The 22533-nt window shown below is 40.6% G+C and overlaps 2 protein-coding genes across 6 annotated transcripts in view; one reads left to right on the top strand and one right to left on the bottom strand.

The window, feature by feature from the left end:
* lca5 (lebercilin LCA5) overlaps window positions 1-20505 on the bottom strand; it is an 80436-nt gene extending 59931 nt beyond the window's left edge. Inside the window, exons 1-2 of one of the 4 annotated variants that reach the window (XM_073056430.1) lie at window positions 20191-20505; window positions 2849-2980 (exon numbers count right to left, since the gene is read on the bottom strand). The gene's annotated coding sequence lies outside the window, so the exon portion shown is untranslated. Of the gene's footprint in view, window positions 1-2848; window positions 2981-8819; window positions 9385-9422; window positions 9704-20190 lie in introns of those variants that run through there. The other 3 variants (XM_073056428.1, XM_073056429.1, XM_073056431.1) reach the window with 3 other exon arrangements.
* Window positions 20506-21343: 838 nt separating this feature from the next.
* The window catches only part of sh3bgrl2 (SH3 domain binding glutamate-rich protein like 2), a 108721-nt gene continuing 107531 nt past the window's right edge, over window positions 21344-22533 (top strand). For both annotated transcript variants that reach the window (XR_012100258.1, XM_073056435.1), the window contains exon 1: window positions 21344-21625. Coding sequence is in view for 1 of the 2 variants with exons in the window: in XM_073056435.1 (XP_072912536.1) it covers window positions 21581-21625 (45 nt within the window). In the remaining variant the exon portion in view is untranslated. The remainder of the gene's footprint in view (window positions 21626-22533) is intronic.

Below are 22533 nucleotides of genomic sequence, written 5' to 3'. Positions count from 1 at the left end.
CAGGAATTAACTTTTCTCCAGTATAAGCTGGATATATGCATTTGTTACAGTGACTGAAGGCAATATTTCACTGGAAGAAATTTCTATTCATCCAACACTAGATGTCAGATGAAAAGCAACTTATCAACTGTTTCATATTCCTTTTGTACCACTTAAGCAGGAATTTTCTTCAGAGGGATCAGGAATATCAATCAAGAATTCTGCCACCATGTGGCAGACCCCGTACGAGAAAACAGTCACATTTGTCATTGAGATACCAAAAATGGTTTGCTCATCTCCTTTTTTCAAAAAACAAAAGAATCATAATAAATTAGGAGGATGTGTTTTACAGTGTTTTAATGCTTCCAACATGAGGCTTAAGATAGTAATAGACTGAAAGGAGATGCAATTTATGATATTTGAAAAGTAAGATGAAGGGATTAAGTAGATGACAGTTACTGAACAAAAAGATAAAATTCTAAGAATGTGGTGTTGCTATCCTCTCTTCAAGTGCAGGGTGTATGAACAGATCCAGAGAGTAGCAGATAATACTATCTAATGCCTTTATTTACAAAGGTGACTGAATACTTGATCAGTAACAGAATTGAAGGCTCAAAGTTAGTAATAAAAAATGGGACACCCACAATTCTTTAAAATGACTTGCTGCTGAACCAAGAAATAAGGACTTAAGACAACACTCAGGTTTGATAATTATCCTTTGATTTGGATCAGTATTAGCAAATTGAAATAACTTATAGTTTTCTCAAGTGCTTGTTGGCCCATAGTCAGTCATCAGGAACAAAAAATAATCTGTGAAGGAATGGAATTCTCATTTCAATTTAATATGCTGCTCTGCATGGTGACCAGAGCAACCCAGGAGGAGTAGGTAAATATATTAAAAATAAAACAATTGATGGCAACACTACATACACATTTTCATCCATGCTTATGCTGACAGTAATTACATAAACTGATTCTGCTTGCCTCATCCAGTTTCATGAAGAGGACTCAATGATCTAAAGAAAGTTCACAAAGATTTTTTTTAAAAAGCATTCAGGGCATGTGGCCTTTACTATCAACCTCTAATAAACAAGTGCCTCAGCTAATTCAGAAGGCAGTGAAAAGTCCACCATAATAGTACAAGTCGGGAGTCATATACAATCCAGACGAGGTAAAGATTGTATTCAGCCTACTGGGTTTTACAATAATCCACACAAAATGCTGGAAGAGCTTAGCTGAATGGGCAGCATCTACGGAAAAGAATAAACAGTTAATGTTTCAGACTGAGACCCTTCAACAGGACTGGGAAGGAAGGGGAGAAGTCAGAGTAAGGCGGCCCCCACCTTCTTACTCTGACTTCTCCCCTTCCTTTCCTGTCTCGGCCCGAAACGTCAACTGTTTACCCTTTTCCATAATGCTGCCTGATGTGCTGAATTCCTCCAGCCGTTTGTGTGTTCCTTGGATTTTTAGCATATGCAGGTTTTCTCATATTTGCTTACAATTACCTTGTTTCATAATCACTAAAACTCTAAATAAATAAATCCCGTGCACAAAACAACTTAAAATTCACTAGCTGCCATGGATAGATTTGAAGTCTTCAAACCATCAGTGCAAATCCATGGCTTGCTAAACCACTAACAATCATCATGCACCATTGTAACACCGAATCAATCTTCTATTAACAAATTGAAAATAGATTTACAGTACTTTGCTGAAGTATTCAGCCCCTAACCCTGAGCCATGAATTTTGATCAATTTAACTGAGATTTTTTTTCGTGAATCACATGCTCCTCTTTCCAGTGGAGCCCAAAACAGGAAAAATTGTAATGCACGAAACAATAAAAATTCAAAAACTGAAATGTCAGCAGTTCAAAAGTATTCATCCCCCTTTACTCAGTACTTAGTTGAACCATCTCTCAGCCAAAAGTCTTTTTGGATAAGTCTCTTAGCTTTGCACAATGTGATGGAGCAAGTTACCCATTCTTCCTTGCAAAATTGCTCAAGCTCTGCCAGGTTAGTTGAGAAACAGCAGAGTACAGAAATCTTAAGGTCTTGCCAGAGGCATTTTATCAGATTAAGGTCAGGAGTTTGACTGGGCCACTTGAGAATATCAATTTTTTTCATTTAAAGCCACTCCATAGTTGCTTTGGCAGCGTGCTTTAGAGCATTGTCCTGCTGAAAGACAGGCTTCCTCCCCAGTTTAAACTTTCTAGCAGAGGCTAGCAGGTTTTTATGCAGGATCTCTCTGTATTTAGCAGCATTCATCTTCCCATCAATCCAGATTAGATTTCCAGTCCGTTGCTGAAAAGCATCCCCATAGCACGATGCTACCTCCACCATACTTTATAGTAGCAATATTTTACCTGGCTGGTGCACAATATTAGATTTATGCCACGTGTTGAGGCCAAGAAGTTCCACTTTGGTCTCATCAGACCACAAAACCTTCTTCCACATCTTCATGGTACCTTCTAAGCAACGCTTTGCAAAGTCTTTACAGGCAAAGATATGCTTTCTCCTTGCCACTCTTCCATAAAAAACATTTTTGTACAAGGCTTTAGATTGTGAAGCCATCAACTTCATCTCCAGTTGTAGGCACTGACTGCTGCAGCTCACTCAGTGACTGTTGGCATCACAGTAACCTCTCTTACAGCAACTAAGTTTAGGGGTGGTGGCCTGACCAAGGCTGTGTGGCTGTGGTTTCATTTTTTTTTAAATGATGGACTGTACAGAGTTCCAAGGTGTGTTCAGTGTCTTTGAATGCCAATGACTGAAAACTTAACTTCAATTAAACTGTAGAGTAAAAATAATTCAGAGGCTGGCATATCATGCAATGAGTGATTCATTTGACACTAATGCAGGAGTTCCTAACCTGGGGTCCATAGATTCCTTCGTTAATGGTGGGGGTCCATGGCATAGCTGGGAATCCCTGTACGAAAGGCTTTTATCTTCCCTTCTTGTTTGGATGAACGTGGCTACAACTACACTCAAAGCTTGATGCCATCTGAGATAAAGCAAAAGTTCAAAGTAAATTTATCAAAGTATATATGTCAACATATACTACCCTAAGACTCATTTTCTTGCAGCTATTCATCGTAAATAGAAAAACACAATAGAATCAATGGAAAAACACATGGAGATAAACGAACTACCAATGTGCAGAAGAAACTGCAAATACAAAAGGAATTTTTTTTTTTTAAATGAGCAATAAATATCAAGAACACAAGTTGGAGAGCCCTTAAAAAGTGAACCCACAGGTTATCAGTTCACTGTTGGGGTGAGTGAAGCTATCCCCTCTGGTTCAAAAACCTGATGATTAAGGGGTAATAACTATTCCTCATCTTGATGATATGGGACTTGAAACTCCTGTACCTCCTTCCTGATGGCAGCATGGAGAGAGAGCATGGCCTGGATATTGGGGGTCCTTGATGATGGGTGATGCTTCCCCGGGACAATGTTTCATGTAGATGTGCTCAATGATGGGGAGGGCTTTACCTGTGATGGTCTGGGCTGTATCCTTTACTTTTTGTAGTTTTACATTCAGATGTCATGCTGAAACTCTGCAAACTAAGTACAAACTAAGGGAGGTGCTATCGTGCCTTCTTTGGTCTACATGCTGGACCCAGGACAGATCCTCTGAAATGATCAGAAGTTAAAGAAACAAGTTTTGGGATTTATTTAGTATTATTTATGCTCAGCAAAACCTTTCAAACAACCATGATCTGCTTTTGTTGTGTTGATATGGAGCTAATGATGGTTCAGTAAAGTGGAAAATGTTTTGTTCCGTGTGGAACAGTTTTTCCTCTATCTGGGCAGTTCCTTTGTGATTTTAGTTATCAGATCACTTCACAACCACTATCCAAGGAAAACATACCCAGATTCACTAGTTTGCCCATGTATTTAAAGTAACTCATTCTTGGAAACATTTTAGTAAATCTTTTCCTAAATCTTCTCAAGTGTGAAGATTGGAGCCTGGTTTCATTATGATCACCTTACATGTTCATCCTTCATTCAGGATTTCTGATGCTTTTTCAACCAATTTCTCAACCTGCCCATTACATCCATATTTATACTCCATCTCGAATTGTATCTTCTTTCTATTTACTCTTCCTGTTTCTGAGCATTAAATCTCACCAAAGTATCTATTTCTTTTTTTAAGTTTATTACAGTTTACAATGTCTCCAAATTCTGTGCCACTAGCAAATTTGGTAATGGTTTCTGTGTACCCAGGATCAAGTCATTATTAAATACTATTAAAAAGGAGAGCTGTAAACACTCATCTCTGGTGAACGCTACTATATACTTCCCTCCATTTGGAGGATGTAGTGAAGAGAGTACAAATGTTTTTCCTATTTTGCCTCCAATTTGTGTTTTATTTTTAAATAGTTTAAAACTCATTCTTAGGCATTTCCAAGGATCATAGATGACTCACTTCCACCTTGGTTTTATGGTTTTTGAGGTGGCTACTGAGGCCAGTGTGAGAACCATAAAGTCTACGATAACACCTTTTAAGAGATATGTGGACAGACATGTGAACTAGCAGGGAATTGAGGGATATGAATTTCAAGCAGGTAGATGTTCAGTTTAAAGTAGCATCCTGGTTTACACAGGTATCTTGGGCTGAGGGGGTCTTTTTCTTGCTTCACTATACTATGTTAGTGCCATAAATGAGGTAGGTAGTGACTGGGCAGCTGGTGGAGTGGTTTGTGAGGTGCCTTGCTCTCTGCACCACTTCTGTATGATCTCAATCCCTGACCTTGACATTCTCAATATCATTGGAATGTTCCTTCTCCACTTTAAGTGATTTAACACTGGAAATTCACAGTAATCATTAGAATGTTTCACTTCTTGAAGGAGACTTTGAGCACACCCTTGAATCTTCTGTTAGCCAGGTAACTTCCTTTCACAACAGAATATCTCTTATGGAATTTGTGTGGGTATGCAAAGGACATGGCCTGTTCAACGTAGCTGACTTAGTCAAAGCTATACAATGAGGAAATGGGTCCTTTGGCCTGTTTCATTCTAACCAACTTGCCTAATTGATCCAAACCCATTTGCTGGCGTTTGGCCCCTATCCCTCTAAACAATTCTTAGTCATGTACCTGTAGAAATATCTTTTAATAGGTGTCATAATTGTACTCACCTCTACCACTTTTTCTGGCAACATGTTCCATACACGCACCAGCACCTGGGTGAAAGAGATGACCCTCAGGTCCTTCTAGTTGTGGACCCTGATGCCACAATGAAATGACCATGGCTATTTACCTTATGTTTTCTCCAGGTGCTCTAGTTTCCTCCCATAGTCCAAAGAATGTACCAGTTAGTAAGCTAATTAGTCATTGCAAATTGTCCTGTCATTAGGCTAGGGTTAAATCAGGGTGGGTGGGGGGGGGGGGGGCATGGGGAGGTTGTTACCAGGTGGCGCAACTCAAAGGGCCAAAAGAGCCTATCCTGTATCTCTTAATAAAAATAAAAAATATGCAAGGAATTTAAATTTGCTGATTTTCTCCATCTCTGATCCGCTGATGAGGACTGGCTCATGGACCTCTGGTTTCCTCCTCCTGTAGTCAATAATCAGCTCTTTGGTTTTGCCAACACTGAGTGAGAGGTTGTTGTTGCTGAGGTACCACTCAGGCAGATTCTCCATCTCCCTCCTATATGCTGATTCATCAACACCTTTGATGACCCGCAATAGTTTATCATCAGCAAACTTAAATAAGGCATTGGAGCTGTACTTGGTCCCACAGCACTTAGCACTCTGCTTGATTGGCAATAATTTCACCACCCTAAACAGCTATTCTTTCCAACACATCCCTTTGAATGCAGATTGCAATATTTATGTACAAAATACAGTGCAGCCATTTACCAATAATATTCTAACAGCACCATCCCAAGCTCAGAAACTCTACTAATAAGGACAGAGACTACAGATACAAGGGAACACATTCAGGATCCTGTTCAAGTTATATACAATCCCAACTTAAAAATGTAAACACTAATTCATCTTCAGTGGTCCAAATCCTGGAGAATATTCATCAATACAGTAGAAATATCTTCATTATAAAAATTGCAGCAATTCACAATGAAGCTCACTGCTGCCTTCAAAGGAAATTACTGCTGGGCGATAAATTTTGGTCTTGCAGGTGACATCTACATGAATAAAAGCTTTTAGGTCACTCCTATAAAAAAAATGCCATTGTTGTGTTTAATATATTTTTGTTTAATTGCAATGAAATGCTGACAATTTTCTCCAAGTAACAGATGCATTCTATTGCTTTGAAGATCAGAATTCATTTTCTAGGAAGCGAACAGAGATATGCTATTTTAAAGTCCTTTCAAACCTATTCTATTAGCTGGAATATATAAAGTGGAAATACCACCTGGTTTTATGCAAATTCAGGTCTCCTGTCACCAGCAGCTGGAAAGCTTCGGTTGAAAATTTAAGGCAGCAGAACACCATAGGGCATTATGACATCAGTGAGCAATTCTGCAAAGCTTCTGAAATTTGCAAATACCTCTGGAAAGAGGCATAAGGGTACAAAATAAAATTATAGTGGAGTCTGGTTAATTGCTCAATCAGGACAGCCACTATTTTGGTCTTAAAGAACCAAAACTAATCGAGAAAACAGCCCAGATTTCCTTCATTTATTTGGGACATTTGGTGCTTAATTGTGACAGGGTACTGTTGCCAGTTTCTAACTAGCTTCCAAGTGTGGCTGTTAGACACTACAACATGCTTAGAGCGAAGACTGTCAGTTGTGTGTGTTTGTGCTCAAAAAGCAATGCCACTTTTTATTGATAGTGCAAAGTAAGCAGTAAGACAATTCAGAACTGTTTTGCTCATTGGCTTTTAAGCATTGAGGCTTGAAGATGCCGGAAAAGGCTGGGAGAGAAAATGTAACAATTTCATTACTTCAACAAGTTAGGAACTATAAGAATTTGAAGATATCAATAACCATTGTGAATGTTACAATGAAAATGAAGATTTGGATGATGCAATCATCAAAAGCATTGTATGAAGGCAGCCCATTATCTGCTGTAGGTATCTGCACTGATGTTGCTCATTTACCCTCAGTCACAGCGAGCTCACACTGGAAGAATCCATCTATTGATAACTGTTAAGTATTATAGTACTCTAGTAGTATTTCAATTTGTTCTACATTTTATTTAAATACATAATTTGTTATTCAAACAGTAGCTTGTCTTTTGTTATACCTTTTTAATTATTCCCATTAACTTTTGGCAAATTGAGCCAAAATGTTCTGGTCCCAATTAACTAGAATCCACTGTATTAAATTATTTCTCTGCCGTTCCAGAGTTTATAGTAGTTCCAGCTAACTTACTACAAAGCAATCCTACCACTTGTAATCATAAACACAAAAGATTCTGCAGATGCTGTAAATCTAGAGCAATACACACAAAATGCTGGAGGAACTCAGCAGGTCAAGCAGCATCTATGGAGGGGAATAAACAGTTGACATTTCTGGCTGAGACCATTCATCAGAACTGGAAAGGAAATGAGTAGAAACCAGAACTCCCTTCCTTTATTGCCACATGAAACAGTCTGCAATCACAGCACCTAATATACTCCTGCATAAGTTTGGTATAAGCAACACCTACAGCCTCAGTTTCATTGTCATCAACAGTTAGATAAACAAATGTAATAAATTCTGTAATTTAAACCACTGCAATGACTTATCAATAATAATGCTCAAAATGAATAAATTGACATCTGGTGTAACTCAAGGTAGTTGATTAACAACTATCTCAAAATCTGTGGGCATCAACACTCTTAAGTGCTATGGTCATAACAGCAATAAGCAGTAAGCAGGTAGGAAGGGCTAGCACTTGCAGCTTGCAGCCACTAAGTGAGTGGCAAAAGGGACATGGGCTGGAGGGAAAGAAATATTGTGGCCAAGTATGAATCTGTATGTATTTCTGGGAAACCATTTATGCCCATTTGTCACTGTACTGGGGCTCTAATTCATTGACATAAGATAGCATAGGCATTGGAAGCCAATGTTTTAATGTTATGTATTAGATACATTTTAAATTTCTTGTTACCAAGTACACAACAGTCTTAGAGACAGCACTGCTGGGTTGTGCATCTTCAAATGTCAATTGAGTGAGAGGTTTTGCTGGGTTTCAGCTTTCCAACTTCCGATTCAGATTTTAATCAGCGGAAACAAAAATGCTGGTTTTCCAGTACAACAATTGTTAAGCAGAGTTGGATAGCGTATAATTTTGTTTATTGACTAGTGTGTTATGGGTGTGGTAATGGATTAAAATTTGTATTTGCCAATCACATCTAGGTTTAAATAGTCAGCAATTCTCTTGCAGCCCTACACATGCATATGAAAGAGCATGTATAGTACTTAACAACAAATTAATACCTTTGAGGATATTTTGTCAAAGAAACAACAGTTGTTTCAACTGTCACAGATCTTAATAAACTAAAAGAAATATTGTGGCCAAATATGGCTATAAAGTCAAAAAAATAGTCAAATCATTAATCATATATTGGGGCTGCAGAGGATTAGCACAGACCTGTTTGATCAAAGGATCATATACTTCACTAAATAACGTTGAGTAATTAGTGACTTAATCCCAAAATAGTTTATTTTAATTGAATAGAAAACCTAAACATTACATGGAAGTCATATCTTTATTTAAAGTCTCTAGTGCATTAATTAATGCATCAGGGAGAAACCTATTTGTTGACGAGGGAACAAAGAAGTTAATTATCTAAACTAAATAAATTTACCGATATAATATTATGCATACATAACCAGATGAAACGATGCCTAATGTTATGCATTTTCAAATTTCATAGGAGCACTTACAATTGCTTTTGAAATGTCATTAATGCCTATATATTAAGTTAAATTCCACTTTTGTTTCTTCCAGTATCCTCTGAAGATAGCAGTTCATTCAAGAATATGCTTTACCGCCTCTCTGCGGTACTTGAGAAATAGACTGAAAAAGGTCAACTTGTTGCTACGGTTTGTACGCAAAAAAGTTCTAGTTGTATTCATAAATATATGTAGTGTTCCACAATTTTGACATAGAAACAAAGATAACTTTAGTCGTTCACTGTATAAATTTCATATTTGTGTTCTAGCAACATTTTTGTGGCCCACTTGTCTCTGAGTTTGGATTTGTCGCGCGAGTTTTGTAGATACTTTTGAGTTTTCGAGGAAGAAGTACATCAGAAATGTGTATTCCGAGGTTCGCTCGGACAGCTAACAAGAAACTAAGTCTCAACACCAAAAGTATTCGAGGATGTCACAACCACAGAGTAATCGGCAAACTACACCCCCAGCCGCCCCTGTTCTACGGAATCTCAGCCACAAGTTGGTCGGTTCCTTTTCGGCTGTGGAAGGGGCTGGCTAGCACAGTACACAACCACAGGCCCAGTTCGGCCAAGGCGCGGCCACCCGACTCACCTTCGACCTCGGCCGCCAGCCCCAGTGGGGCCGGGGCTGAAAGGCAACGTCTGGTCGAGTTGGCAAGGTCTGTTCGCTTGGCGTGTCCTGCTACGCTCCCTGGGCCCCGCTTCCGGCTCGGGCAACTCCTGGCGCCCCGCACCGCACCGCACCGCAGCCGTTGTTCCCGGTAACCCTGGTCGCTCGCGGTTGATGTCGCTAAGTTAATGGCCCCAACGCTGCGCTGTTGCCATTAGTGACCCGCAGTCTCGCCCTGTTGCTGCCGACAACACTCACGCTCTCCGCTGGTTGGTGCGATAGAACCACGTGTCGCAGTTGCTCGTTCCGCCCATTTGCTGTTGCCATTGGTGACCCGCCAGCCGCACGTTCCTCGCGGGTAATATTTACATCGGGGACACAGAGCGTGCTACGATCAGTCATGCTCACTTGCAACCTGAAATTCGTGCAGAAAGTGCGGAATACTGCACTTGTCAGGGGCGCTGGAGTTTTCTGTGTTGGATTATACAGTGCAGGGACAGAACCTTTGGCCCATTGTGGCCATGCTGGTCACCATCATTGGCATTCAACCTCCTGCAATCGGCCCATAGCCTTCCGTAGCCCAGGGATTTCAGAGTTCAACTAAATGTGTTACATGTTGTGATACTTCCTGCCAACGCAACACTGTCCCCATGTCTTACTATCTAAATCCAATGTTACACGCAATTTGATGTCTTTTTGTGTGAAATGTTGGATTTTACTCAAATTCCGTAGTAATTGGGGACATCTTAAAATGAAAGAGAAGCTGGAAATCTGAAAAGCAGACGGCTAACGCTGAAAATAGCAGATGGAGCAACCTCAGTGGCGAGAGGTAAAGCAACTGATGTTTCAGATAAGAGGCTCTTCATTATAACTGCTTCAGAATTTATGAAAAATGGTGGTGTTCATGAATCCAAAGCAGGCAACAGTTTAACAAAGCTACATTTGAAGCCAGAAGTTTACATACACCTTAGCCAAATACATTTAAACTCAGTTTTCACAATTCCTGACATTTAATCCTAGAAAACATTCCCTGTCTTAGGTCAGTTAGGATCACTATTTTAATAATGTGAAATGTCAGAATAATAGTAGACAGAATGATTTATTTCAGCTTTTATTTCTTTCATCACTTTCCCAGTGGGTCAGAAGTTTACATACACTTTGTAAGTGTTTGGTAGCATTGCCTTTAAATTGTTTAACTTGGGTCAAACATTTTGGGTGGCCTTCCACAAGCTTCTCACAGTAAGTTGCTGGAATCTTATTCCATTCCTCCAGACAGAACTGGTGTAACTGAGTCAGGTTTGTAGGCCTCCTTGCTCGCACACACTTTTTCAGTTCTGCCCACAGTGCCTGGCACACTGTCAAAGGCCGCCTGAAAATCCAAGTACAGTACACAACATCAACCGATTCTCCTTTGTCTATCCTGCTTGTTATTTCTTCAAAGAATTCCAATAGATTTGTCAGGAAAGATTTTCCCTTGAGGAAACTAAGGTCTATTTTATCATGTGCTTCCAAGTAACCTGAGACTTCATGCTTATTAATCGATTGCAGTATCTTCCCAACCACTGACATCAGACTAATTAGCCTGTAGTTTCCTTTCTTCCTTCTTGAAGAGTGTAGTGGCATTTGCAATTTTCCAGTCTTCCAGAACCATTCCAGAATCTAGTGATTCTTGAAAAATCATTTCTAATGTCTCCACAGTCTCTTCAGTTGCTTCTTTCAGAATCCTGTGGTGTACATCATCTGCTCCAGGGGACTTACCTACCTTCAGACCTTTCAGCTTCCCAAGAACCTTCTCAACAGTAATGGTAACTTCACATACTTCATGACTCCTGACACCTGAAAATTCTACCGTACTTCTAGTGTCTTCCACAGTGAAGACCAATGCAAAATACTTATTCAGTTTATCTGACAGCTCCCTGTCCTCCATTACTACCTCTCCAGCATCTTTTTCTTGCGGTCCAAATATCCACTTTTTGCCTCTTGTTTATACTTCATGTGCCAGAAGAAACTTTTGGCATCCTCTTTAATATTATTGGCTAGCTTACTTTCATATTTCATCTTTACCTTATTAATGGCTTTTTAGTTGCCTTCTGTTGGTTTTGAAAAGCTTCCCAAACCTCTAACTTCCTGCTAATTTTTACTCCATTATACACCCTCTCTTCGGCTTTTATGTTGGCTTTCACTTGTTAGTCACGGTTGTGTCATCTTTCCTTTAGAATGCTTCTTTCTCTTTAGAATGTATATATCCTGTGCCTTCTGAATTGCTTCCAGAAATTCCAGCCATTGCTGCTCTGCTGTCATTCCTGCCAGTGTTCTTTTCCAGTCAATTCAGACCAACTCCTCTTTCATGCCTCTGTAATTCCCTTTACTCCATTGTAATACTGATACATCTGACTAGCTTCTCCTTCTCACATTTCAGGGTGAATTTGATCACATTATGATCTTTTTCCCCTAAGGGTTCTTTTACCTTAAGTTCTCTAATTAAAGTTACATGCAAACTTCTCAGAACTGGTTAAAGGATATCAAACCCAAAACATAGCCTCTCCTTTTCCCACAAGTGCTGCCTGACCTCCTGAATATTTCCAGCATTTATTAATATTGTTCAGCAGCTTGCATAATAAGATTTGCCAACAAGTCAGGGCCATCAGCCATTTCACGAATTTTCTGCACAGTCCGTATAGGTTAATTTTGAAAAAGTGCTACTTTCAAATTCCAGCTAAGAACTAGTTCAGTAAGTAATTTCTCTTTGATCAGAGAAGGAGCATCTATTTGTTCAGAAAGGTTTAAAGAAGCATGTTGAATGTTGGTAAAGTTTGTTTGCACAGTTGCATATGTCTGAGGTGAGTCAATGAAATAATCTGGCAAAACATTCTAAGCAGATGTAGACAATACACTTGTGAATCATTTGAACTCATTCAAGTTTCCATAGAAGTATCCCCCATCGTGATTTTCGTTTTGTAAGAATAAAAAGATCATTACATGAAATTTATTGGATAGTTTTTAATCAGACTTGATAAACACATTCTGGTGCAATTGATGTTGGTTGCTTGTATGCAAGGAGTAGATAGACCTGGGAGCAAAGGCACGCTGTCTATTGTCAATCAAATGGTATGGCATTTTGTTCCAAAACTGTAGCAAAAGATTAGAAATGACCAACTTAAGGTTGCTGGAGTTCTCCAATGATAGAAGAAATTTAACATTTTAAAACAAGATCTGACTTTTCCAGATTACAAATAATCTATCACTCAAAGTTTATACTAAGTTCCATTTGTTACTTTACAACAAAATAAATTCTAAAGACTTGACACTTTTTCAAAAGCTAATATTGGCAGCAGAGGTGTGAGAAGAAATTCTTTTCAATTCTGTCTGACCACCTTGATAGATGGTACCAAACTTTAGGATTCACTTTTAAGCATATAAATTAAATGTGAAAAAAGAGTCCACTGCTTTAATGGAGACTGACTGAAACATTAAACAACAATGTTCAAAGAAATGAGTCAGGTCTGTGAGTTGTAAAACCTTTATGTGTGTCACCAGGTTCGGATATGGCCCAAGTGCGGAGTCAGAGACACCGAAGTGGGTCAATAGTTCACAGACTTTAATGCGAACAGGAAAAAGAAAACTACAAATGCTAGGCCAAACAGGGCCATTGACTAAAACTCTCAAAAGGAAAACAAATCCTACACTGCGGCTGAAAAGAACATCAAAATATTAAACGAATACTATTAGTCTTCGGAGTCAGTTGACTCAACCGTCCAATTTCCCAGGCAAGGCCGAATGCAAAAAGGCGGCGAAGCATTGCTGTGCTCTGTCCAAATCTCGACAAGCAATATGACGACAAGTATGGAGTTAAAAATACTGTCACGATTAGATAATAATTAGCTGACACGTACAAGCACAATTGCTGTATCTACTGCGCTGCCGTATCTGTGGTCGTGACAGGATGGGTCTATTGGATTCTGCTTCTTAATCATTCTCCTGGGACTGTGGATGGCATGCTTCCTCTCTGGGTTTCGAGTTCTAGAACACAGAACAATACAGCACGGGAAAAGGCCTTTCAGTAACTATGCTAATTTAAACTAATTCCATCTACCTACACATGGACTATATCCTCAGACCTCCTACCAGTTCATGTGCTTGTCTAAATACCACTAAACATCTTTTTTTTCACGCCTCCACCACCTCCCAACTCGGCCACTCGGAACTTTCTGCAGATATTGAAATTGATGGGGTAAATAGGCACTTAGCAAGGACCAATACAAAGAAATTAGGTTTAAATGGAGTGGCCATGGCAGATGTGGCATTGTGTGAATGGGACAGGATTAGAGTGGAGAACAAAGGCTTTGGATCAAGAGGCTCTGGCAAAAAAGTTTCTCTTTCTTTGTCAATTAGTATAGGTACATAGAAAAAGTAGTGAGAATGGATCACGGGTGTCAGTGGTGGTTTCTTCATGCAAGACCCGCAGTCTCCCTGATTGCTACATCTGCGAGAGGTGCATTTCCGTGCAGCTCCTCAGACACCGTGTTAAGGAAGTAGAGCTGGAGTTAGTTGACCTTCAGCTCATTTGGGAGAATGCAGAGGTAACAGATAATGGAAGAAACATAGAAAATAGGTGCAGGAGTTGGCCATTCAGCCCTTCGAGCCTGCACTGCCATTCAGTATGATCATGGCTGATCATCCAACTCAGAATGCTGTACCTGCTTTCTCTCCATACCCCCGATCCCTTAAGCCACAAGGGCCATATCTAACTCGCTCTTAAATATAGCCAATGAATTGGCCTCAACTGTTTCCTGTGGCAGAGAATGCCACAGATTCACTACTCTCTGTGTGAAGAAGTTTCTCCTCATCTCGGTCCTAAAAAGCTTCCCCTTTATCCTTAAACTGTGACCCCTCGTACTGGACTTCCCCAACATCGGGAACAATCTTCCTGCATCTAGCCCGTCCAATCCCTTTAGAATTTTATACGTTTCAATAAGATCCCCCCTCAATCTTCTAAATTCTAGCGAGTATAAGCCCAGTCGATCCAGTCTTTCTTCATTTGAAAGTCCTGCCATCCCAGGAATCAATCTGGAAGGAGTCACACCCAAGTTGCAGAGGATAGGTAGCTGGATGACAGTCAGGAAAAGGAAAGGAAATAGGCATACAGTACAGTGCAGAGTATCCCCGTGGCTGTTCCCCTCAATAACATGTATACTACTTTAGATACTGGAGCCAACCTACCAGGAGAAAGTTGCAGCAACCAGATCTCTGCCGTTGAGTCTGCTTCTGTGGCTCAGAAGGGAACGGGGAGAAAAGGATGCAGTGGTGATATGAGATTCAGTAGTTAAGGAGCAGACAGGAGGTTCTGTGGACATGAAAGAGAATCCCAAATGCTTTATTGCTTCACAGATGCCAGGATCAGGGATGTCTTGGATCAGGTCCATAGCAATCTTAATGATACCAATGACATACAGTAGGTAGGAAAAGGTATGCGGTCTTGAAGAGAGAATATAGGGAACTCGGTATGAAGCTGAAAAGCAGGAACTCAGGAATAGTAATCTCTGGATTCCTGCCTATCCAGGCCCCAGTGAGGGTAAGAATAGGATGAATTGGCAGATGGATGTGAGGCTGAAGAATTACTGGGCTTCAGGTTTTCAGATTTTTGGATTATTAGGATCTTATCTGGGGAAGGTATGACCTGTACAAGAGGGTCAGATTTCACCTGAACTTGAGTGGGACCAATGTCCTTGCAGTTAGGTCTGCAATAGCTGTTGGGGAGGGCAAAAACTAGTTTCTCAAGGGGATGGGAACCAGAGAGATAGGTCAGAGGATGGGGCAGTTGGTGTAAAGGTAGATGCAGTGCGTAGAGACACAGTGAGAAAGGATAGGCAGTGAAAGGGGCAGAATTGCAGTCAGTTGGATAGTTTGAAATGTGTCTATTTTAAAGTGAGAAATATCAGGAACAAGGCCGATGAACTTAGAGCATGGGTCTGTACATGAAACTACGACACTGTGGCCATTACGGAGAATTGGCTGTCACAAGGCAGGAATGGCTGTTGAATATTCCAGGGTTTAGATGTTTCAAAAGGAACAGGAAGGGAAGCAGAGTCAGAGGAGTGGCATTGCCAAGCAGGGATAGTATTACAACTGCAGAAAGGGAGGACATCATGGAGGGATCATCTACTGAGTCGGCAGGTGGTAGTAAAGAGAAAGGGTGTAATCACTTTATTGGGAAGGGTCTATAGACCCCCTCCCCCAACCCATAGGAAGAGACACTGAAAAGCAGATCGGGATGCAGATTTCGGAAAGATGCAAAAATAACAGGGTTGTCATGGTGACTTCATCTTCCTTCGTATTGACTGTCACCTTAGTGAAAAAAGTTTAGGTAGGGCAGAATATATTAGGAGTGTTCTGGAAGGAATCCTGACACAATATGTTGATAGGCTGATTTGAAGACAGGGCATACTGGAACATTAGGCAGGAATTTGGGATAAATTGGAAATGGATGTATTCAGAGAAATGCAAAATGGAAACGTGTAGGTTATATAGGGAACACTTGCATGGTGTTCTGGATAGGCTTCTCCCATTGAGGCAGGGTAAGGATAGTAGGATGAAGAAACCGTGGGCTAACGAGATGTGGAACATCCAGCCAAGAGGAAGAAAAAGCATACTTAAGATTTACAAAGTAAGGATCAGGTGGGCTCTAGAGAGTTACAAGATAGCTAGGAAAGAGCTGAAGAATGACCTTAGGAGAGCTAGAGGTGGAGAATGAGAAGCATTGAAATCAGGATTAAGGATAACCCTAAGATGTTCTAATGCTGGAACGTGCTAATGTTAGGAAAAAGAATGTGCTGGATCTTTTGAAAAACATTGGGATAGATAGGTTCCCGCAGCCAGAAGGGACATACCGCAGGTTACTACAGGAATTGAGGAAAAAGACTGCTGCACTTTTGGTGATAGTCTTTGCATCCTTGCTGGTCACAGGAGCAGTACCAACTGATTGGACGATGGCAAATGTTATTCTTTTGTTCAAGAAAGTTAATAGGGATAACCATAGGAAATGTAGACCATTGAGTCTTATGTCAGTGGTGAACAAACTATTGGAGAGAATTCTTAGAGAGACAGTTTACAAGCACTTGAAGAAGATTAGTCTGATTAGGGATAGTTATAACTTTGTGAGCCTGATTGAAATCTTTGATGAATTGACAGATAAATAATGATGAAGGCAGAGGTGTGTGGTGTGACAAGCCTATCTTCATGATAGTCTTATCAGAAAGCCCAGAGATATGGGATACGGGGAAATCTGGCTGTTTGGATTCAGAATTGGTTTGACCACAGAGGCAGTGGGTGGTAGTAGGTGGAGCATATTCTGTCCTGAGGTCCAGCTCCTGGTCTTCGCACATGGCTCAGCTACTAAACCCGGTGGAACTGTTTCTACTGACAGGAGAAGGGGCAAAGACAAATTACTGGCACTTTAAAACCAGTCTCTTTGGGCAAATGGGGCTCTTCTGCCATGGTTGGCAGCTCATCTAGGAGAAAGAAAACTCTGATCTCAAACCTCTGCTGCCTTGCAGCTATCCCCACTCATGGGGAAGGCTTCGGAAATAAACCTTGTGGAAAATTGAAACTGGAGACCCTTAGAGTTCATCACTGGCTGGCAACTCCTGCGACAACACTGGTACGAAACTGTATGAGTTTCTGCTGTTCCTTTGGATTCATCAGCTATATGGAGAGGGGGAGCCTGCTGCATGGGCAACAACTTGCTCTCTATATTGTATTGCCCTAGCTTGCATATATGTCGAAAGCTAGGACGCAATGTCCATGGTTGACCCCAACCAATGCAAGGCATCAGTGGACTTGAACCCAACAATATCTCTACATTATTGCTGGAAAGGGTCATCCCACTTACTGTATACATTCCCTTTAAATTTAACCTTCCAACATGCAACACTTATTCTAACCAACCTTCATCTGCTATTTCTCCTCCCATAATTCCTACAGACTTATATCCTACTATATTCTTTGACACACTTCCTCACTATCCAGATAGGCAGGTGCGAAGAGGTAAAAGGCCAGAGTGGGGAATAGAAGATAAGGGGAAGGGAAGGTAATTTTTTTACCAGAAGGAGAAATCAATATTCATGCTATCATGTTGGAGGCTACCCCGATGAAATATAAGGTGTTGCTCCAGCCTGAGGGTGGCCTCCTTGTGGCACAAGAGGAGGCCATGGACTGACATACCAGAATGGGAATGGAGATCAAAATTAAAATGTTTGGCCACTGAGATTTTCTGATTTTGGCAGGTGGAGCACAGGTGCTCTGTGAAGTAGTCCCCAAAATTATGGTGGATCTCACCAGTCGGGAGCACCAGACACAATAGACAACCCCATCAGATTCACAGGTGAAGTGTTGCCACACCTGGAAGGAATGTTTGGAGCCCTGAATGGAAGTGAGGGAGAAGGTGAGTGGACAGGGGTAGCACTTCGGCCATTTGCTGGGCTAGGTGCCGGGAGGGTGATTAGTGGGGAGGGCTGAAATAACCTCCCCCAGGGTCTCCTCCTCTATCCCTTTCTCCTGTGGTCCACTCTCCACTCAAATCAGATTCCTTCCTTTCCAGCCCTTTACCTTTCCTATCCACCCGGCTTTACCTATCACCTTTTAGCTATCTTCATTTCCCTCCCCTCATCTTCCTATTTTGGCACCTTCCTTTCCAGTCCTGAAGAAGGGTCTTGGCCCAAAACATCAACAGTTTATTCATTTCCGCATATGCGGCCTGACCTGCTGTGTTCCTCCAGCATTTCATGTGTTGCTCCACCAATTTTTTGTGGTTAATTGTATGTTGCATAGACAATGCTGTTTATATAGATTGTAGCAACATTCTTTGGTAAAAATACTTTCATCAACTTTTACTGCAGACAATATATAAACTTGGTTCCACCTGCTTCACATCCTCTGCTTATTCTAAATGGCACTCCTTGCAAGATTACTGGTTTAGTTAATTTACAGGATGTGAGCATCACAGGCAAGGTCAACATTTATTGCTCTTCCTTCATTTTGTTATTACAGAGGCCAGTTTAGTGACATTTTAAGCATATAGATTAAATTAGGCAGGCAATGGAAAATTCTCTTTCTTGAAGGACATCAGAGGATGATTTTGTTTTTCCACAAAAATCCAGCAATTTCACGGCCACTATTGCTGTTAATAACATTTTATCTCCGATGTATTTAATTACTGTACCTGAATGTAAGATTATTTCTTCTATAATTGAATGACCTTCCAGCCAAACGGAGGATCCTGCTACCCTCCCCCACTTATTCAGGTAGTTAAAAATGATGGGCTCAAATGCAAATATTCTCTCTCTCTCTCTCTCTCTCCTCTCCCCCCTCCCCCTCCCCCTCTCTCCCTCCCCCTCCCCCTCTCTCCCTCCTTTCCATTCCACACTGCAGGGTAGCTTTGTTCCCAGACCTTTTCATGTTGTGAGCAGGCTACACTCTGTCTTCTATGCTGTAAAGCTGGGGCTTTTTACAGTTCTACTGACATCAATCAAATTTCACTGATAATAAAAGAAATGCAAAATGGGTGTACACCATGAAAGAGTAATGATATTAAAAAATTAGCATTGGTAAATTAAATTAAATAAAAACTGAAAAAAGGGAACAACAGTTACTCAGCGGAACAATAAGTTACACTATTGGCTTTTGACGTTTACTGACTTGGTAAAGAAATTTCTCCATGACCTTTCTCCTCTCTGTCTGTGCGGATTTTCAAGTTCCATAAAGCACCACTAGAGTAGAGATTCTACAAGTCCTGTCACTTGATCTTAATAAAATGACTATTCACCTTGCGACTTTGCCTTTAGATATTAAACTCTGGAATTTCCTTCCTGGACCTATCCAACACTCTGCTTACCTTTTCTTAAAGCTCTTTAATATTTGTTTCTTTTATCAGGTTCTATCAATTGCCAATAAGGTAGCCATCACAGCACCACCCACGGGCACCTAAAGGTTAACACTTCAATAGTTTTGGTGCAGATGAAACGATGCAGAAGTTTTTAGGGTTTTGGAATAAAACAATAAAGGCTACACAAAATATAACATAAAATAGGTTTCATTAGGTCTTTGGTATTGGAACAGATTTGTAAAGGATATATTCCCAATGGAAAAATCAAGGGAAGTATGTACTAAGTGGTGCATAAGAACACTTGGAGAAAAACAAGGTGTGTAAATTTACCCTTAATCAACCTATCTTAAATGCATATTAGTTCATTTAACATCTATATTTGACATAAATTAAATACACATTAACACACATTAATATTAATATATTGATTAATTTAATTATTCCAATTAACATTACTCCAATACCCTTCCTATTCCCCGACTACCCTATGAGGTGTAACACCTGTTTCTTCACCTCCTATCTCAGCACCATCTAGCGACTTAAACAAGTCCTTCTGAGTGAGGCAGATATCTCCTGCTCCTCTTTCTACCTGATTGACCGCATTCAGTGTTCACAGTGGTGCTTCCCTTCACACTGAAGAAACTAGTTGTAAACTAGGTAACCATTTTGTGGAGAACCTGCAACCGCTCTTCCAGTTGCATATCATTTTAACTCACCTTTCCACTCCACACTGATTTTTCTGTCCTTGACTTTCCCCATTACTACGGAGAGACCAAACACAAAATGGAAAAAACAACTTCTCTAATTCCACTTGGGTAGTTTAAAATCCAATGATATGAACGTTGAATTTAACAATTACAAGTAACTTACATCTGTTGTTCTTCTGCATACACTCTTATGTCCATCCAGTTTTTGTCTACCTTTGATCACCCTTCTCTCTCTTGTCTTGTTCCATCTGCAATTCATTTCGTTCCACCCTTCTCTTGTACTGCTATATATAGAGACAAAAACAGTTTGCAGATGCTGCACGATGCAGGTGCCTTGACCTGAAATGTATACTTTCCATTTCCTTCCATAGATGCTACCTAACCCGCTGAGTTCCTCCAGCACTTCGCGCGGCTATCTTTCCCCTCACATTTGGTTTAGGGTCTTGTCCTATATTGCTAACCGTTGCTTTGCCTTCATAGAATCTGACTGACCTGCTGAGTTTAGCCGCTTTTATTTGCTCCGGATTACAACGTGCACTCTCATCTCTGCACTAAAGTCGATCGCATTCCCTCAAAAAGCTGTTGATACTATGGACAAACATCTCAATTTTTGGAGTTGTAGATTTCAGTTAGCATCGTGGACCAAAGTGAGTAAAATAGGTCGAAGTACTGTAGATAAAAGAAGTTGAGATATAAGCCACCGATTTGACGGTAGAAATTGTTTGAAGGACTGAATAATCTAGTCCACTTCCTTTAGCCGATCTGACAGGTTGAGCTATGAAGTTCAATGTCCGTGGTGCAGGTATATACTGTAAACCAAATGTTCCATAGCAATTCGAAATCTGAACTGTCTTCACTATTTATTTTTCATTCACGTGTTCACAATCGTTTTTTGAATGATTCGCATTAAATTTTCAATTCGGAACTCGGACTTTCCGTGATGAAATTCACTGTTCTTGACAACAGGTGGCTCCGCCCCTCTCCCTCTGAATGGGTCCCTACCCTTGGGATACTTTAATCTATTAATACGGTGTTCGAAATCGTTATGTGTCGTTCAGCTGACATATGAACTTTACTCGGTCTCTCCCAAAAGCTGTCTAACCTTCCGTGTATTTCCAGCCTTCTCTGCTTATATCTTCAGAGTAGAAAGCCCTCTCCGCGACTGTCACTACTGCAGAAGGGAGCTGTGCGCGGTGAGCTGCATGCGCGGAAATGTAGTCCATTTATATACGTCCATTTCTAAAAGGGGGGGGGGGGAGGGGAGACAAAGACTTCATTGCCCAGCATCCAGTGCGCGGCCGAGATGCTTAGGACCAGGAATAGCTGTGAATTAGGCAAAACCCTGCAATCCTTTGGAGGGTGGCGGAGGTGCGCGCTGTACGGAGATCGGAAAAGTGCATGTCTCTATTTACTGGCTTCCCACTCCATGTCATGCATTCATAGGCAACAGCTGCATAGTTTAGACAGCGACTAGATTCCAGGCGTTAAACCTATTTTACAGACGGATTTATTTATTTTCTTAATCGGCGGATTTTCTTTCTGGATTTGAGAAGATGGTTATTCGTGTGTTCGTCGCCTCCTCTTCTGCCTCTATTGCGGTGAGTAGGTAACTAGCAGCGGTATCGGCTGGTTTATGTTGTGGAAGGTTACCATCGTGTTTCTACTGCAGCTCTGCGTCCCTTCAGCAACCAGAGTAAACATCATACCTAGGGTTCGGACATCTGATTCAATGGAATTGACACTCAAACGTGTAAAAAAAACACTAATTTCCTTGCGTTCCACAGTCAGTAGTGTATCATCATTTGACCTATTTCCAATTTAATGGTTTTCCGTTTTACTACTTCGGAACCTTGATGTTGTATGTAACAGATACAAGGGAATAGCGTTTTCATTCATACTCGGCAAAACTTTGTTAAGACATTGCCAGTTGTCTCGGATCATTTACCAGATTTGCTCTGGATTGATTTCTAGGTTTCCACTGAAATGAGTTACTGGGTGATTATTTTTTAAGTATATGTACTCCTGCCCGCGCATTCTCTCCATGTTGTCTCGCCTCCCCGAATTTAACACTGTAACTGAAAGAGGCGGAGAGTGGACCTGTTTGTTTTTCTTCTAAATTATCTCCTTAAGGAAATGCGCGATGCGTGAACTTATAGAGATTTTCTCTGCCATGCAAACTCTTCTTATTTGTTCTGAAGTAATTTGTCCAGAGTATTGGAATTAAAGTGTTTATTATGTATTTGTTTTTTTTTAAAAAAAGGGGGACGCACTCTGTTTAATAGTCTTCAGCGGAATTGAGGACTGAGCCCCATCTCTACTAATGGCGTACTCCAATGTACATTGTTTCTGACTCATGGCAATAAACTTTATAACTTTATTCCAAAGGTGAAGGACTCCAGTCTTATCATACGGAATGAATTGTTCTATATATATTCCCACCATTACTTGTTCATTTTATTGTAGTATTTGATTTTATTAGAATGTGGCAAATGAAACTGATGTCTCT

Source organism: Hemitrygon akajei, chromosome 9 (assembly GCF_048418815.1).
Source record: "Hemitrygon akajei chromosome 9, sHemAka1.3, whole genome shotgun sequence".
In the NCBI taxonomy this organism is placed as follows: Eukaryota; Metazoa; Chordata; class Chondrichthyes; order Myliobatiformes; family Dasyatidae; genus Hemitrygon; species Hemitrygon akajei.
The sequence above is the reverse complement of the archived record's forward strand: the minus strand, read 5'-3'. Positions and strand labels throughout refer to the sequence as shown.